Source organism: Dermacentor variabilis, chromosome 11, assembly GCF_050947875.1.
Source record: "Dermacentor variabilis isolate Ectoservices chromosome 11, ASM5094787v1, whole genome shotgun sequence".
NCBI classification, from domain to species: Eukaryota; Metazoa; Arthropoda; class Arachnida; order Ixodida; family Ixodidae; genus Dermacentor; species Dermacentor variabilis.
In genome coordinates this window covers 25,397,838-25,416,240 of record NC_134578.1, presented here as the reverse complement: position 1 = coordinate 25,416,240, position 18,403 = coordinate 25,397,838, and the positions used below count along the sequence as shown (strand labels likewise).

The 18,403-nt window shown below is 44.1% G+C and overlaps 1 protein-coding gene across 1 annotated transcript in view; it reads left to right on the top strand.

Moving 5' to 3' along the window:
• alphaSnap (Alpha-soluble NSF attachment protein) overlaps nt 1-18,403 on the top strand; it is a 35,928-nt gene that overhangs the window by 6,963 nt on the left and 10,562 nt on the right. Inside the window, exons 2-9 of the mRNA XM_075675139.1 lie at nt 5,617-5,696; nt 6,880-6,996; nt 9,320-9,366; nt 11,630-11,707; nt 12,845-12,900; nt 14,237-14,321; nt 15,885-15,989; nt 17,075-17,143. Of these exons, the coding sequence (XP_075531254.1) occupies nt 5,617-5,696; nt 6,880-6,996; nt 9,320-9,366; nt 11,630-11,707; nt 12,845-12,900; nt 14,237-14,321; nt 15,885-15,989; nt 17,075-17,143 (637 nt within the window). The remainder of the gene's footprint in view (nt 1-5,616; nt 5,697-6,879; nt 6,997-9,319; nt 9,367-11,629; nt 11,708-12,844; nt 12,901-14,236; nt 14,322-15,884; nt 15,990-17,074; nt 17,144-18,403) is intronic.

Here is an 18,403-nt window from a genome sequence, read left to right as displayed (position 1 = left end):
GAAATTTATTTACAGAAAGGCAGAGAGGTCGGCCTGAGCTATAACTTGCTCTGGCCTGCTACTCTACTCTGGGGAAAAGGGACGGGGAGGGAAAGGGCTGATGAATGATGATGGTATAAGGAAGAGATGCGTATATACAAATTCACAGAGTTGTGGTATCTCTAAAGGCGTGCGTCCAGCCCAGTGGCTTGGAGAAAAGCTACAGCGGCTCTTGTTACCAGGGCTGCGCTGGTTGCATTAGGCCAAGGACCTAAAAGAAACTCGTCCGATAGCGGTCTCTCATGGATGTTTGCTATGGAAGAGACAAGTTGTTGTCGTTCTTGCGCGTACGCGGGACACACGCAAAATATATGTTCAAGTGTTTCTGGCACCTCACAGCATTCACAGTTTGGGCTAGTATCACTGGCACCTATCATATTTCTATAACGGTTGGTGAATGCGACACCAAGGCGAATCCGGTGCACCATGCTCGTGTGGTTTCTATTGAACTTGTGAGGCATACGAAATCTCATTTCTTGGTCCCATTTGTGTAATCGCTTGTGTCGTCGATCTGGTTGGGCCCAGTGTTCCAACGTAGAGTTGCGGTTTACGCGACGAAGTAGGGCGTTTGTGTCTGTTCGTGAGAACGGAATGCGTACTTCACAAGCATTATCTAAAGCAGTTTTTGCTTCAGCGTCTGCCTGTTCGTTCCCTATCACGCCACAGTGTGATGGTATCCACTGAAAGGTGACATTGTGGCCATTTCTTGTTGCGTGGTCGAGATACTCTGTAATTTCTATAGCCATAGAATAATACGGGCCCCGTCTGAGGACACAGTCAATCGTTTGCAGAGCTGGCTTGCAATCGCAGAATATCGTCCATGCGCGAGGACGCTCCTCGGAGAGAAATCGAAGTGCTTCCCGGATAGCAACAAGTTCTGCGGCAGTTGATGTTGAGCTATGGTCTAGTTTAAACCGGCGAGCGATGATCATATGTGGAATGACGAAGGCCGCAGTGGAGGCATATGGTGTGACAGAGCCATCGGTATACACATGTACAGTATCTCCGTACTCTGTAGAAATGTGCAACAGGGTGAGTTGCCTGAGGCCAATAGATGGAACGAAAGACTTTTTAGTAATTCCAGGGATCTGCAATGTAACGACAGGTTTAGGCAGAACCCACGGGGGTGTTCTCGGAATACAGTCGGGAGAGAATCTTGACGGCAAAACACTCTGATGCCGCGTTATAGTCGTTGAAAAGCTGGAATCTGGGTGTGTGGTAGGGAGCGATGACAGAGGATGGTGCCTGTGTCGGGTCAACACGCGGAGGTACATTCGAAGAGGCTCGCAGAGCAAGTACACCCGAATAGGACAAGCACGAGCTTCCGCTATTGTTCCATTGGTTGACGTGCATCGTGGGAGGCCCAAACATGTGCGCAATGCTTGAGCTTGAATGCTCTCCAGCGCGCGCACACAACTAAGTCCCATGCTTGAGAGCGCCGGCATGCTGTACCGTATATACCCTACGAATAGTGCTCGGTACAATTGGAGTAATGACGACTCCGAGGGGCCCCATCTTGTTGCTGCCACGACGCGAAGGACGTGAACAAAACTCTTCAGCTTTGACTTCAGTGCGGCGACGTGTCTTGACCAAGATAATCCCCGGTCTATGACTAAGCCAAGGAATCTGTGGTGTGTAACCGTAGGTATCGCTACGCCGTCAACAATGATCGGATACATGCTCATTCGTTTTCGCGTGAACGTAATCACAGAACATTTTTCAGTTGAGAGTCGGAGGCCTTGACGCCGAAGATACTTAGCTGCGATTGTCACTGCACGTTGAAGCCTAGCACGCATTTGGGGACGGGTGGCTCCAGATGCCCATATGCATATGTCGTCGGCATATGTGCTAATCTTTACCGTGCTAGGAAGTTCGGATGCAAGGCCAATCAATGCAACATTGAAAAGAGTTGGACTGAGAACTCCCCCTTGTGGAACACCTCGATGTATATGGTACTGTCCGGTGTCGCCATCACTTGTCGACATATACACCGTGCGGCCACTGAGGTAGCTAACAACCCATGTATATAGTCGGCCACCGATGTCTAAATCTTCCAGTGCATCAAGGATTGCATAATGGAGTACATTGTCGTATGCACCCTTAATATCCAGAAAGACAGCTCCAACTAACCGACGTCGACTTCTTTCCTGTTCAACAGTGGAGACCAAGTCGATAACTCCGTCAATCGAAGAACGGCCTCTTCTAAATCCGTGCATAAAATCAGGAAAGCAATTATTTCTCTCTAGATACCATTCCAGTCTTGACAAAACCATTCTTTCCATTACTTTGCCGACGCAACTGGCTAAGGCGATCGGTCTGTAGGAGGAAAGCTCGTTGGGGCACTTTCCCGGTTTAAGCAGCGCTACAACGCGACTGCATTTCCAACCATCTGGAACATTTCCTTTCTCCCACGTCGCATTATAAAAAGATAGGAGAAGACGTCGTGATTCGGTGCCAAGATGGCAGAGTGCAGCGTACGTGATTCCGTCTGGTCCTGGTGCCGAGGAGCGTCGAGAAACTGAAAGCGCAGCGTCAAGCTCTTGCATCGTAAACGGTACTTCGAGCCGCTCATCAGGTGACGGGGGTGCGATGGTGACAAGGGATGAAGTCACTGCATTAGATGCGTCCACAATCAGTTTACAGTAGTCCTCTGCTACCTCCAATTCGGTCCGGCGTTGATGTAGAGCCACCGCATGGAATGGGTGTCTTTGTTGTGGAGTTGCCTGGAGACTTCGTATGACCCGCCATATCTTAGATAGAGGCTGTCTTGGATCTAGGGATCCACAGAAAGCCCTCCAACGCTGTCTGTCAAGCTTCTCCAGATGGCGAAGAACATGTCGTTGAGCTCGGCGACTGCTCGAAAGATCGGACGGTGACTTTGTTCTTCTGTATCGCCGTTCCGCGCGGCGACGGATCGCACGAAGGGCCTCATATTGTATGTCGACCGATGACCTGTGCCTCGGTATGCTGACTTCTCTAGTTTTGTCCCGCAGGGTAGAGGCAATGATGTCCTCTATTTCGGATGGAGATGTCATACTCTGACAGGTGGTGTCGACAGAGGTCTTAAATGCAATCCAGTCTGTTTGACGAATGCAACGTGAGGCTGAACGGCGAAACCAGCTAAAGTGAACGTAAGTGGGGAGGTGGTCGCTACCATGAGTCTCTAGATCCGTCGACCAGGATGCTGAAGACAGAAGGCTCCTTGATACAAACGTTAGGTCAAGACAACTGCTGTAGGACGTGCCACGAATAAATGTAGGAGACCCGTCATTGAGCACATTTAGTCCCCGACTACACATAAAGTCAGCCAAGTATTTGCCACGAGAATTCATCGAAGTGCTACCCCACAGGGGATGGTGCGCGTTAAAGTCACCAATCACAATATGAGGGCCTTGCGATGCTTGCAGCAGAGACATCAGGTGCGAGCAATCGATCCTCGCTCTTGGGTGGATATATCCTCCAATCACTGTAACCGTGCGACATCTGTATTTTATGGTGAGGCATACGTAATCATTAGTAGTATGCGATGGGACGTCATGTCTGAAATACACCAGGTCGTGACGTATACAAACTAATACTTTGCTCGAGGGTTGGTCGTTACGAGACCACATCTGGACATAACCAGAAATACGGAAAGAAGAATCCATATTGGGTTCACAGATAACAATAACTGGAAATTGGTATTTAAATACCCGCTGTCGGAAATCCGACAAACGACCACGCAGACCGCGAGCATTCCATTGCATAACAAACGATTGACGCATCCGTTCTTCAAACATTATCGCCATACTTGCTTAGTGAAGAACCACTAGCAGTGGTTCCAAGACTTCAAGTAGCTGCACGGCAGCCTTGGCAGCCGGGGTATTTAGGCCGGAAAGAATCCTGCGCATGGAGCCCATCAAATTTTTCACCATACTCGTGACGTCAATGTCATCCATCTTTTCATTTTCTTCAGTATGTGTAGGAGCGGTGCATAAGGGATTTCCCACAGGCCTTGATGGTAACGAGGGCCACTGAGTCTCCGATGTGGCTAGTGCCGATGATGGGTCGCCTTGTACTTTCGCGGCATACAAAGGCTTTGAGGCACGTGCTTCTTCATTCCTGAGACGAAGAGGGGGTGGATGTTGCACTTGAGCTGTCGTCCCTCCAACGCGAGGAGGGCTGCGATCCCGTTGATGTCGGTTTCGTGAACGACGTCTGCGGTGGCGGATAGCCCTTGCCGCTTCCCTGTGCGTGGAACGATCTCTACCCATCTTCTTCAGAATACCCATTTCCTTCCTGATCTTTGGGCACTCTTTTGACGTTGCGTCATGAGCACCAGAACAATTTGGACATTTCGCAGCAACGTTGCAATTGCTGTCTCCGTGAGGTCCACCACATCGTTTGCATGTTATTGCACCCTTGCAAACTGCACTGACATGCCCAAGTTTCATGCACCTGTGACACTGTAAAAGCCTCGGCACGTAAGGACGTACCGGATGCCTCACATATCCAACCTTGACGTGTGTTGGCAAAGTTTCCGATTGGAACACTAATTTCACACATCGGGAACGTCCAAAACGGTGAAAGCTGAGCACAGGAGCTGACGATGATAGTAGTTTGGCCAGGTCAGTGTCTGTAATGTCAATGTCCACATCGTAGATGACGCCTGTCGTCGCTTCCTTGCCGTATGTGGGGAATGCGCGAACAGGGATGCTTCCCAACTGAGTGATGTTTTTCAGTGTCTCCAGTATGGTCGGCGTATTGACTTCCACCGAGAGGATGTTCTTTCGAGCGTTTATACGTATTTCTTCTACTTGACCATGGGCAGTTCGTTCAAAATATTCCGACAGGCTCTGCCTGTTCAGTGAGTTGAGGTTGTCTGTTGTCGTTGTTGGTATATATGCAATGGTGTATGATTGCTTGCCACTTGCCTTTTTCGTCGCCTGGCGACTGGTCGGTGATGTTCTTCGTATCTTTCTCTTCAGACGTCGGCTTGACACCACGGTAAAATCGCTGTCCGAGCCCATCTCATCAGTAGAGGAGCCATCAGATGACTCAATCGGGACCATGCTGGGGTCGAAGCGGTCACTCACGTCACCGGCATAATGAACTGGCCGTTCAGGACGAAACTGCTGGGCGGGGTTTGGGTCCCCCATTGCAGAGGACGACGTCCCCCAGTTTTCTTGTCACTGATTGCAGAGATCACAGAAAATAAAATAGAAAATGCAGAGAGCTCGAAGCTGAAGCTGCTCGCTACGATCACTTCTTCTTCTTCTCCAGTAGTAGTAGTAGTATCACATATGTATATATATATATTGCTACACACACAAGAAAAAAGAAAGGTAAAAAGCACTTTGGGTCTTTTGTGCTCCGTTCAAAAGTGAATCTGTCTGCTATGAATGAACTAAGCTGCAAGTGACGTTTCCTGTTTTGGTCTTATTTCACTGTCCTGGACTTATTTTACATCCTAGCACGCCATAATAAGCATGAACCATCTAGTGCAGCAATGAGTAGTAATACTATGTTACAGTTTACAGTTCCCCTTACTGCCTGTGCCTTCTTTCATTTTGTTTGTTTCAATCTTCATGTGCGCAGGAGTTCATCTAGGCTGGAAGAAGCATGTGAAATGTATGCTCGTGCCGCCAACATGTTCAAGATGGCCAAGAAATGGAGTGGTATGTTCGAAACATCATCCTTGCATTTTTCCTTTTATGCCCTCATGATTGTTAATTGCAGCTCTAGTGGTCACTCTCTTGTAATCACTACGTTCAATTATCAGCTAGCTTGCTGCGTTGATGAAATAGATTGTCCAAAAGAACTTGTACTTAGGCAAATTGGTGCTTAGGCTTACTCTACATATTGCTCCTGGTGCAGTGTAGAATATGTAGAACAACGTAAGAGAGATTATGATTAATACATTCTGTGCAATTTTGTTTTATTTATATGAAGTTAATGACACTAAACTGGATGTGCAGCCTTGGCGCATTTGTACTTTAAGTTTGATGATACATGTTTATTTTGTGGGCAGGAATTATGGTGCTGTCACACCATTAATGACATTGAGCTCATCTGTGTGGACTTCCTTGGCATTGTTCATGGCTCTCACCACATTGTTATTATTAGCTGTGAACTTTTTCTTAATATCATAAGCATGAAAGCAAAATTACAGAAGCATGCACTGAACTGATACAATGCACTGAAATATATCCATCTACCAGGAATTGCGACTGTAAACATTATTGAGAACTTATTGCTTTTAGTAAGCAATTTTTCCAACAATAAATGTAAATGTACTATCTGGCTAACAGATGTGCTAACTGCAGAAATGAAGGCATTAGCAATTTTAGCATGCTTGTGTGTCATTGAGAATACCACTGTGATTTGGCAAAACTTATGCTCATAGAGGACTGGTGCTTTATTGCACTGTGGTTGCGCCAATCTTAATCAACACATTTGTCTTCTAAGTTTCATTTTTCATGTTTCTGATGGGTTGTGGCTGAGGCACTCCTTGCCATTGTTAAGCATAAAAGTAAAATTTCTTTGTCGTGATTGGTACCTGCCATGGTTGCTCAGTGGCTATGGTGTTGGGCTGCTGAGCACGAGGTTGCGGTATTGAATCGCCGCTCACGGCGGCCGCATTTCGATGGGGGCGAAATGCGAAAACACCCGTGTACTTGGGATTTCGCTGCACGTTAAAGAACCCCAGGTGGTCGAAATTTCCGGAGTGCTCCACTATGGCGAGCCTCATAACCAGAAAGTGGTTTTGCCACGTAAAACCCCACAATTTAATTTTTTTTTTTTTTTTCATGATTGGTTCTCACAAGTTTTTCACAAAACAAGATGTGTGAATGTATGCAGCGGCCGGGAGTGCTTTCTGCGAAGCTGCCAACCTGCACCTGAAAAACGGCAGTCGACACGACGCGGCGACCTGTTTTGTGGATGCTGGCACGTGCTACAAGAAGTCGGACCCGCAAGGTGAAAAGGCTTTCGTGTTGCCTAAAAAGAACACACTAGATTTGAACAGGTACCGGTAGGCTTGTTTGTTGCTCCTGACTGAGTTGAAACAGGACACGTGTGTATTGTGTTTTTCAAGTGCACTGCTTTAAAGGAGGCCTGACAGAAACTTCTTGTCTCGTTTTTATTACTTTAGTGGCTATAGCCTTCGATCTAGTAAGCATGTTGTGGAGTCTGCACTCCCCGGGAGAGCAGCAAATAGTTAATTGTGTTAGCTTTTAATGCGACCATTTCAAAACGCATGCCAAGAGCAGTGTGGCTTCAGACGTGAAAAAGGTTGCCGATTTCGTCACCGAAACCTGTTCTGGTGGCTTTGGCAGCCTCATGGTACCACGTCCCACTGATGCATACACACACACTGTGGCTACGGTACCTAAAACTGAGTCTGTTCAGTGCTAGGCAGGACACTGGGGTAGGGTGTATGCCCCTGTGTTTCCAAGAGAAGTGAACTATCGGAGGAGCCTGTTTAACAGCCTTTGGTGACTCGGTCGTTGTGTGCCCTTCGACCACAGCACTCCACCACCCCCGCTTTCAGTGACATGAGAAATACCGTATTTGCACGATTATAGCACACTCATTTGAAAAATAAAAAATGTGCTTTGAAATTTGCATGCGCGTTACGATCGTAGATAAGTCTACTCAAAATATTTTTTAAAAATAAGAAGCTGATTTTTGCTTTAAAAAAAAGAAGCTCAACGCGCGCTATCTAGCCACACTGTCATTGAACAGATTTTTTTTTTTTAAAGCCTTTGTTTGCGGTTGCCATTTTCCAATTTGCTGTAACTGTGGCCGTTCTAATGCATTAGATGGAAGTGAAGATGACTTTCTGTGGTGGGTAGACAGCGAAAAGGAGGTGACGTCAAACTACAATAGCGACTAGCCACTAAGATTCAGCGACGTTCCTTTGTATCTTCCATGACGTCGTTCCAACACAATACACATCGTCTCAGCTTTCGTTACTTGATGTGCGCGGTAGAAGATATTTGAGTGGTAAACTGCGCATTACAATGGGGAAGTGGGGGGGTTGGCGGTAGAATAATGCAAATACGGTAACCTTTTTCATGTCTAAGTTCAGTGCTGTGCTCGACAAGCATGTTTGCCAGGCGGCAGGAAAGGTGCTGTAATTATTCATCTGTCGTGCTCTCGAGAAACTAAGGCTTCTTACGTAAACTACGGAGTCCACAACTACCTAAAGAAATCTAGAAAATGGGGGACACCAACCTTTCATCCTAATGCTCCTTTTAAGCGGAAGCCTTAGCTCAAGAGTTTCTATATTAATTAATCTATATCTTGTAATTATCTTAATCTTAATTTATCTTAATTAATTCTATCTAATTAATCAATTAGTTAAGAGTTTCTATCTGCATGTGCATAGGAATGGAAGCATCATTTGCTCGACATACAGTGCCAAATTTAAATATAGTTGTATACATGAAAAAGTTATACTGTATGAACTCTTTGGAGCAAATTTCTCTATTTTTATGCCACCAGTAATGCTCCTTTAAAGAATTTGAGGAATATTGGAAAACTACTAATTTAGAAAGTAAAGCATCATGGTCTAAAAGGCCGTGACTCGGTAAAGGAATACAATATCACCATTCTCTAAATGGCATTTTTGGGAATGTCTGAAATCGGGCAAAATGTATTATGCACACCACTGAATCACAGCGGTAATTTGTGAGGGGCAGCATTTCCAGACTCGCGTAAAAAGTGCAGCAATTTAATGCGAGATATAAACGAATGCATCATATTTGTCCACATTAGACGATCTAACAGATGCAGTTGGCAGAACTTCAGCGTCCATTTTTGAGGTAGAGATGCCAAGTTGTAAGGCTTGTGCCCAATATATATGTTTATTAATTTGCCTATTTTCACTTGTTTCTGTAAGAAATTTAATGCCTCAAAACGAAATTTTGCTTCTAAGAGTTGGAATATAATTTTCTTTTTCTTATATGCATGAAACTTCATTCAAACCAATTCAGCAGGTTTGCAATAAGAGAATTTCTACACTTCTTATGTATTGGAGTCATCTGGAAGGCTAAAGCTTCCTCTTAACAGTTCACCAATAGGACGGCAGCACGCCAAAAAAGAAAGATAACCTGTAGACCCTTCACAGGAAATTATACAGCTGTCACTGTTGGCATTCATGGGTGGGTGGGCTTTATAAGAAAACTATTTGTAATGGGGTCTTGTTGAGCATCAGCTGTAATGACCGGCGAGACTACCTTCACATTCTAATGAATGAAATCACACTCTATTCGTTCGTCATATTATTCTTTTTCAGAGGCTGTCAACTGCCACCTGAAGGCTATTGAAATCTACACAGACATGGTAAGCTTTTTTGCCAGCCAGGTGATCTTGGGTGAAAAAAAAAGAAAAAAAGCATAAGCTCTTCTCTGTACCGAATAGCAAGAAACTTTCCAATGCTTGTGTCTTGCGATAATTTTGAGAGGCAGTCCCGCAGCTTTCACGCCAAACGTGTTTAGTGCTGCTTTAAATGCTTTCTTGCAGCCTTACTGTCAAATGATCAGAACCCGCCGTGGTTGCTCAGTGGCTATGGTGTTAGGCTGCTGAGCACGAGGTCGCGGGATCGAATCCCGGCCACGGCGGCCGCATTTCGATGGGGGCGAAATGCGAAAACACCCGTGTACTTAGATTTAGGTGCACGTTAAAGAACCCCAGGTGGTCAAAATTTCCGGAGTCCTCCACTACGGCGTGCCTCATGATCAGAAAGTGGTTTTGGCACGTAAAACCCCATATATTATTATTATTATGTCAAATGATCAGAGAGCATTATCTGTCATAAATCTCACTTTCATTGAGCTTGCTGAATGCTATACTGTTTGTTTAGTGTGCATTCTTTGTTGGCATGTCGTTAACTCATGCATGCAAAATCAGTCTATTGAATCGTCATTAGGACCTCTAACTACTAGGATATAAATTCATTGCATCCCATTGACGAGGTCCACTGAGTGCAGTGGTTTTGTTTTAACCCAACCCTTTCCTGCAACTTAATTATGAACCACTTGTGCATTTACTGATGATAACTTGTCAACTATAACAAGATTTGCTCCGAACTTGCTTTAATTATGAGCGTGACGTCAGGATCCATCGCAAATAAGCAGAGGAGGGATCTACCTTATATGCTAAAATTTTTATCATTTGCAGCTTCATTGCTTTTTTTTTATGTTAGTAAAATCATGCTTACGTTTAGCATTGTATTCATATTAACCTTTTTTTTTCTTCCACAGTAGCTTCTTTTCAGTTTCGTTTTCTGTATTGTCAATTAATACTAGTACAACACGTTTAATGCATGGATCATAATATAATGTCCTTGTATTTTTCAGTTTTATGTGCTTAGTGCATAGTTACCAGAATTTGTCTGTCAATCTGTTGATTACTAATTATTAGTTATAAGCAACTTCAGTTTGGGATTCCTGCGCAGTGTTTATGGGATCCTCCTCTGCAAATGTACTGCTTGTATTTATTTAACCTCATTAAATTGAAACTAGTATGCTTTCAGTACAAAATGAAATGTAGACAAAAGCTAGAAAAAACATAGACGGTGCTCATTTTATGCTTTCATCTGTGTTTTATTCTGTGTTGCGAGTTCAGTGTGACCTACCCAATACCTACCAACTCGTGAATTTTTTAAAAATGTTTATGAATTTGGGCTCATTCCACAATTTTTCACGAATGCATCATTAAGTTAAAAAAAATTCTGTTTGTGAAGAAAGCTTTGCTTGCCAGTCCTCGACCATATCCTTGGATGTCTTCTGGTTGCGAAAGGATGCCAGAGGGGGGTACCTGTTTGGGGGCAAGTTTCTTCAGACGAGTTCCTGAAACAGGCGAAATTGGCAACACCGAAGTCACCAGAAAACCTACTGTAACCTAAAAGCAATGCGTTCCTCATCCGTCTTCATGGCTTCTTTAGTGCGGCACGTAAAGGCAAATCATTCGTAAGGTGCCTGTATATCCATTCCTTGAAGCATCGCAACAATCCCCTTGCCCGTCCTACAGCCAAGATATGGCACTCAGACCTCTTTATGTATAGTCAACAGCAAAAGGTTACGGGGCGCGGTTTCCCTTTCAAATGTGAATTCCTGCACTATTAAGGCATGACACTTCGTATTTAATGAATCACTGTGTAGGTGGCAAAGGCTACTACATGCTGGAACATTTCATTCGAGGCTGTGTGACCACACTTCGCGAGAATTAAACTTCTTGGCAGATCCTGCGTCCCGTAAACTTTTGCGGTTGACTGTACATCAGGGTAAAAAAGAACATTGCTTTGACATGGAACTAGGTGCAGTTAAGACATTGGAGGCGATATTTAAGAAAGTGACAAATGATGGCTTCACCCATGTCATCTATGCTTGGTAGAAATGGGGAGATGCATGCATTTCACTTACTTTTACTTGGGAGCACACAGAATTGGATAAAAGTGCCAATGAACTATCTTTAAAAATAAATATTTCAGAGCATCAGTCTCGGTCTTTATTGTACAATCCTCTTCATTCACGTTCGTTACATCGAGGTTTAACTGTGTCATAGGAGTGTCTCGTTGTGAAGAGAATATCCTTCGTGTTTACAGGGCCGCTTCACCATAGCTGCAAAGCATCACATGACAATAGCAGAAATATACGAGTCAGAAGTGGTCGACATTGAGAAGGTGCGTGACTGTTTTCCTGTTGTTTTGTTGCAAAGGTAAGCACATACACAGTGTGGTGTAAAAGTATCACTTTGGTTTATCAGCTATTGCTGAAAGCTTTTTGATGTGTTTCCTTGAAACAAGAGCTTTGCATATGCATGCAAATGAGAGCAAGTGTTACGTCAAAACAGCAAGGTAGTGTAAGTTAGTTCTCGCACCTTCTGGAAATCTTGGCCATCTAGTGTGCCACTGGCCAAATCATACCCAAGACTTTTCATGCACTTTGTTATATCCAAGCTTGGTACTTCTTTACTCTCCATTATGCAGGGTAGCATTCTTCTTATTTATCGCTAACAAAATTTTAAAACAGAATCCGAGGGCACCTAGGCACTTCTTACGAGTTGTGAATGCAAAAGCGTTAATGTCGAATCGAACGGTGCTGAGCGGTCATTCAAGCGGTCATGCGAGTTTTGCGTTACAAGTAATGTAAAGCAAGCAGCGGTAAGTAGCCTGCGGTGCCAATTCCACGTGCCTCCGATGCGGCACTGCCCTCTCCCCTCGTGCAAACCCTGGCACGCTACCGCTGCTGTAGGTGTTCCCTTTCGGCCCCTCCGTCGCTCTGCTTCGCTAAGAAGCGCTCGTGCCGAGAGCGAGGGTGATGCATCGTGACTATGCCCTCTCTCCTCACGCAACACCTGGCGCGCTGTTGTGGCAGCAGGTATTCCCTCTTGCTCGCACCACCGCTTCGAGACGTAGCTTGTGACATGGCGCTTCAACCAATGGCAATGCGAGTTTAGGTGCCGTTTTGCTGTCGCATAGGACAGACACCGTCTTGTTCACTCAATGGGCCATTTGACGTTTTAGCATCAAAACTGCCCGTGACATTAGCACAGTTCTGCTTCTTGACCTGAATTATTCTCAGAGGAAGACATTATTTGCTCGAAAAGTAAAAGTGATTCGCTAATTAATGAAGTTTCTCTGATCATTATATATTGACTCTAGTTATGTTATATTACATATTGCAACGTACAAGTTAGAGTCAGTGGCTTCGAAAGTCACATTCACTTCGAACGAATTCTGTGGGTGACACCAGTTTTGAGATATGTGTTAACAAAGCAAAGCTCATCTTAGTGTTGTGCATTTTTTGTTCTGTCATAGGCCATGTCCCACTTTGAGCAGGCAGCTGACTACTTCAAGGGCGAGGAGTCTACAAGGTAGGCTTGCACAGTTCTGCCCCTTTACTATTGCAGCAGAGCTTTCACAGTAACTGCTTCGCATTCTGCTATGTTATTTCGACACCCGCCGTGGTTGCTCAGTGGCTATGGTGTTGGGCTGCTGAGCACGAGGTCGCGGGATCGAATCCCGGCCACGGCGGCCACATGTCGATGGGGGCAAAATGCGAGAACACCCATGTACTTAGACTTAGGTGCATGTTAAAGAACCCCAGGTTGTCAAAATTTCTGGAGTCCTTCACTACGGCGTTCCTCATAATCGGAAAGTGGTTATGGCATGCAAAACCTTATAATTAAATTTTTGTTGTTATTTCGACTGCACAAATATGTTTAGACTGTTCTGATTATGCGTACCGTTAGACCTGAATTGCACTTGTACAGCGACACCTATTGGAGACCATTTTAGACATTTTAAAGAGTTTTTTTTATTTGTAATGCTCTGAAAAGTGTATGATGATAGGAATTGAGCATATGTGAGGCTGATCCTTGTCATACAAGAAATTGGATGTAACAATATATTGCGTTAAAAAAAGCAGCTAGAAGGTTGTTTGAAGCCAAAGGGGCAAAGCTGAGGCCAACTTATGTACTGCCCATCATTGTCATGCTGGAATAATTGCTGTGCCAGCAGCATGCATAGGCACTAGAGCCAGATTTTCCTCGGGTATGTTTTAGTATAGGGAGCGCGCTGTGAAAGTGACTCGCATGATAGCTGTAGCAGACGACGGGCAAGGAAAAAACCATGTGCACTGAACAAAGCGTTTTTTATTTTTTGTCCAAATTTTTGTGCAAGATATTTAAGTAAGTGCCATAGCTGCCACTTAATAAGTACAATACAATGATTCCTAATTACTGTGCGGACCTGTTGATTGTGAAGCACAGGAGAACGCATGGCTTGAAAAGGCAGTAAATGCATGGCCTCCGAGATGGGGCAGCGCCTGATAGCATGCAATGTAACACCAGACAGGCCGTTGGTGGCATTGACACTGGATGCCACTATGCCCTCTCTAGGTGCTGCACGGTCTCTTTGAAGCTCTACAGTTTGTTAGAGCAGTTGAATGGATGACAATAGGAGAGAAGTGCAGTTGAATTTTGCAGACGACGAGCTGGCATGATAAGATTAGGAAATGGGCCGGCGCAGGCTCAAAGTTGGCTATCGCAGTGAATAGCTGGCGATAGCTGGAGAGAGGTATTCGTCCTTTGGTGGATATAAAGTAGGCTAATGATAGCGGTGGTGTGCTGACAATTGGTGATGGTAACAGTGATAATTTGTCTGACGGTGACAGTGGTAACGATGATGGTGGCAATCTGGTCTGTGCAGCTCTGCAAACAAATGCATGCTGAACGTTGCCCGGTATGCTGCCCAGCTGGAGCAGTACGAGAAGGCGGTTGACATTTACGAACAGGTGCGCAGAAACCTTCATTTAATTTCCGTTTGTGCAATGCTCAGAGGCATCTAAAGGCATGGCTTCTTGCGCTACGACTCCCTTAGCCCCCGTCGTTTGTGGCTCAGTGGCCATGATGTTTCGTGGCTGAACACGAGGTCATGGGTTTAAAACTGCTGTGATGAGTCACATAATCACGATTACTATTTGTACGTAATTGTGATTATAGTGTGATAATAATGTGGTTATAAATAAATAAGAAGGATAATAAGCAGGGGTGGATGGGCAGATTATTCGAAATTTCGAATACAGATCAAAATAGTCTCTGCTTTTCTATTTGAGAATTCACTAGTAAAAATTGTCATGTGTGTGTGTGTTTATGTGTGTAACTAGTAAAAACACTTACTGGAGTCTTCAGGGAAACAACAACAAATGTGAGGACTGCTACTCATGATTCTGCTGCAGGATAGTGGCAGATGTTGAGCAGGGGCACTAGTTCTCGAGCAAATAAACAAGGCTTATAACTTCTGCTCATTAATTTCTCATCATTCAGTAAGAGTGGCTCAATTTTAGGCAGCCTATATATACCAATTTGTTCCAACCTGTTATTTGACCGGTCTTGCCATGTCTGCACCCCTTCAAAACAATGTGCAGTTCTGTAGTATCACACTTCTCTAGTTCAGTGGACATAACACTGTTCATTCACCTGGTAACATTGCTTGATTACCGTCATTGCCATGTACTCCGATCTAAAAGCTCCTCAGTTCAGGCATGTAATTGTGAATGGTATTACATGCATGTGTCATCGTATATAAGCCTGGTTTCCCTCCTTTTTTTTTTTTTTTTTTTTTGCTAAACTGACTTCACAACATCTTCATATTTCATGTAACTGAAATCCTAAATTTACGGCAGCCCGTCTGGCCGGGAAAACGCATGTTGAATAAGCGTGAAAAGATGCACAGACCAAGAAAACTGAAAATTTAATGATGTTTCGGCTCCCCATATGGGAGCCTTGGTCAGAATAAAAATCTATTTTATTGCGAAAAATTTTATTACGAACCACATGGGGAGCCGAAATGTCAATAACTTTTCAGTTTTCTTGGTCAGTGCATCTTTTCGCACTTCCTCATTTCATGTAGCTTTAGAGATCAGAAAATATATTGTTTTGATATTGGGTAGTTGTTTTTCTTGAGTATTCATATTCGATTTGAGAATTTCACTATTGAAACACCCCTGATACAGTGCACAATGCCAGGTGTGTGAAATCTGCACTGAGTGACATGCGGTGCTGTTGTCATCGGCGCGTGCACAGGCTTCTGAAGGCATTTACGAATTAGTAATCATCCCAAGGCTTCTGAAGGCATTTACAGATTAGTAATCATCCTGAAGCTTCTGAAGGCATTTATGGATTAGTAATCATCCCAAGGCTTTTGAAGGCATTTACAGATTAGTAATCATCCCAAGGCTTCTGATGGCATTTACGGATTAGTAATCATCCCAAGGCTTCTGAAGGCATTTATGGATTAGTAATCATCCAAAGGCTTCTGAAGGCATTTACGGATTAGTAATCATCCCATTGTGCAGGTGGCAGCGTCGTCCCTAGACAACCAGCTGCTCAAGTACAGCGCCAAGGAATACTTATTCCGCGCTGCACTCTGCCACCTGTGTGTCGACATCCTCAACGCGCAGGTGAGCCAGTCACGTTCATCGATCACTGGAAACTTGTTTTGATAGAGCGGGTGGGAAAAGGGAACTTGAGAGGTGAGCAGTGAAAGTGGTAAGTAGAGACTCATGATGATGACAAAAGTGTCATTACTGTGACACTGTTGTTATTGTCACGTTTCATCACATTGTAATCTTGTCGCTGCCACTTTTGTGAGCCGGTTATCCTCTCAGTGTCACTTTTGGGGTGCCGTTGTCATGCCACCATATCTTTTGTGATACTATTATCGTATCGCTGTCACTTGTGCAATATTTATTTTGCTTGTTTAGAAACCACCGGCTGCGTGTGCAGTTTTACATTACAAAAAAAAAGAAACCAAAATTCAACAACATGGTTGCTGCAAGGGAAGCTAGAATTGATGCAGAATCAGCATTGAAAAACGCAACCATGCATTATCATAATGATGAATCGGCTTGAATGAGTGTAACGCATGCAAAGTAATGGAGCCAAAATTAGACACTGAAAAAAAAGAAAGGAGGAAGACGAAAATCAAATGGTGCAATCTTCATTGTATCTGCTCTCATCAATACAACATTCAACTCTAGACATAAGTGTGCACACATTACCAATATTTACTAGCTCAGTAGGCATGACTACATTGGGAAACCATACATGGAAAAATTTACTTAAACGTAACCTTGTGGCGAAACAATTGATGAAACATCTTTTGCTTTGTTCGCATGTCTGCTAGGAATAGGACTGACATACTTGCTGATGTCTAGGCCAATGTCACTTTGGTGGCACCATTACGTGATCACTGCCGCTTTGTTACTGTTATATTCTTACTGTCACTTTTGTGATGCTGTTTCATGGTCACTGTCAGCCTTGTGATGTCATTTCCCTCTGTGACACTGTTATCTTGTCACTGCCTAGTTCCAGACACTGTTATCTTGTCATTATTACTTTCATGGAACAGTTGTCACTCTCGCATTAGTGATGCTGTTATCTTGTTATCTTGTCATTGCCACGTTCGTGACGTTGTTGACACGGACATTTGTGCACTGGGTTCACATGACTGCCTCCTTGTGTCTTTTCCCAACCATTTTCGCAGCATGCACTGAAAAAGTATGAACAGATGTGCCCCTCGTTCATTGACTCAAGGGAATACAAGCTAGTCAAGGTGAGAATATATGTGAATTTCTAGTTCTTGTAAGTAGTGGTCACAGTAGGGCAAGCGTTGACAGGTGTGGTAAACCTGGCACAGTACTGCACTTGTCAGTACGATGCCCCAGAATGCACAGAGTGGGCAGGCCTGTTGGGCCGCATTGTACTGATTTGTACTAGTGACGTTTTGACGCACGCAGCTCACATGGCCCGAGGTAATGTTAAAAACCTTGCAATGTCCTGCTCCTACGTGACCACCTTCTGCGTCACAATGTCATGACACAGAAGCCTCCTAGGAAATGAAACCTAAATTGGCTGTAGGGGAGTTATTACGTTGAATCATTGTTAAATTATCAGAGGATGTCTGAGGCTTGCCATTATGTTTTCTGGGGCTTAGAGGTCCCGGACCATCATTAAACGCAAGAAATTAGCAGTCGAGAACATCATGTATGCCTTTGAGTGACTCACTGCAGAGGTTCGGTGGCTGTGGCATTCAGCTGAGCATAAGGTTGCACGTTTGGTTCCCAGGCTGTGGTGGCCACATTTACTTTGGAGGCAAAATTCACAAATGCTGGTGTGTCGAGCTTTCTGTGCACATTAAAAAGCCCCCAGGTGGTCAGATGCTGGCGGGCATTATTTACACTTTTAAGGGTAACCCCATAAGCAAAATCAACAAATAGGAATGTTCTTGTGATTCCTTGTTTACTTTGTCCTCTGCATTTTTATTTTTTTGTCAAAGAAGGAAAAAGCACTAATACTGCATACACGCGTAATTTTGAAAAGGTCTGATGCTTTTCCTTGTCTTACAAGGCCTTGCTGACATCATGTGCTATCATGTGTATTTTGAGCATTTCTGTGTTGATACTAGAACTGTCGGGCCTTTCGTGTATTTATTTATTTATTTATTTATTTATTTATTTATTATCAGCAGCCCGAGCTCAGGTCTCGCGCCACAGCGGTGGCAGTCCACGTAGTGCCACATACATGTTACCCACTACAATTTATTTATTATTTATTCCAGATACACTTAAACGCAAATGCATTGTAGAGGGGAATGGTTACAAATGAACAGTAAGTTATACGAAGTTATCCAAAAGAAACGGTAATAAAAAACTATCAAGGCAGAATACAAGAAATAACAAAACAAAAGACAAACAGCGTGATACAAACAAAATGACTCTCAGTATGGCGCAGTTAGTTACACGAAAGAAATGCAAATAAGGATTGTCTGAACAAAGCATGATCCGTGATGGAAACACGATTGGCAGGAAGTTGG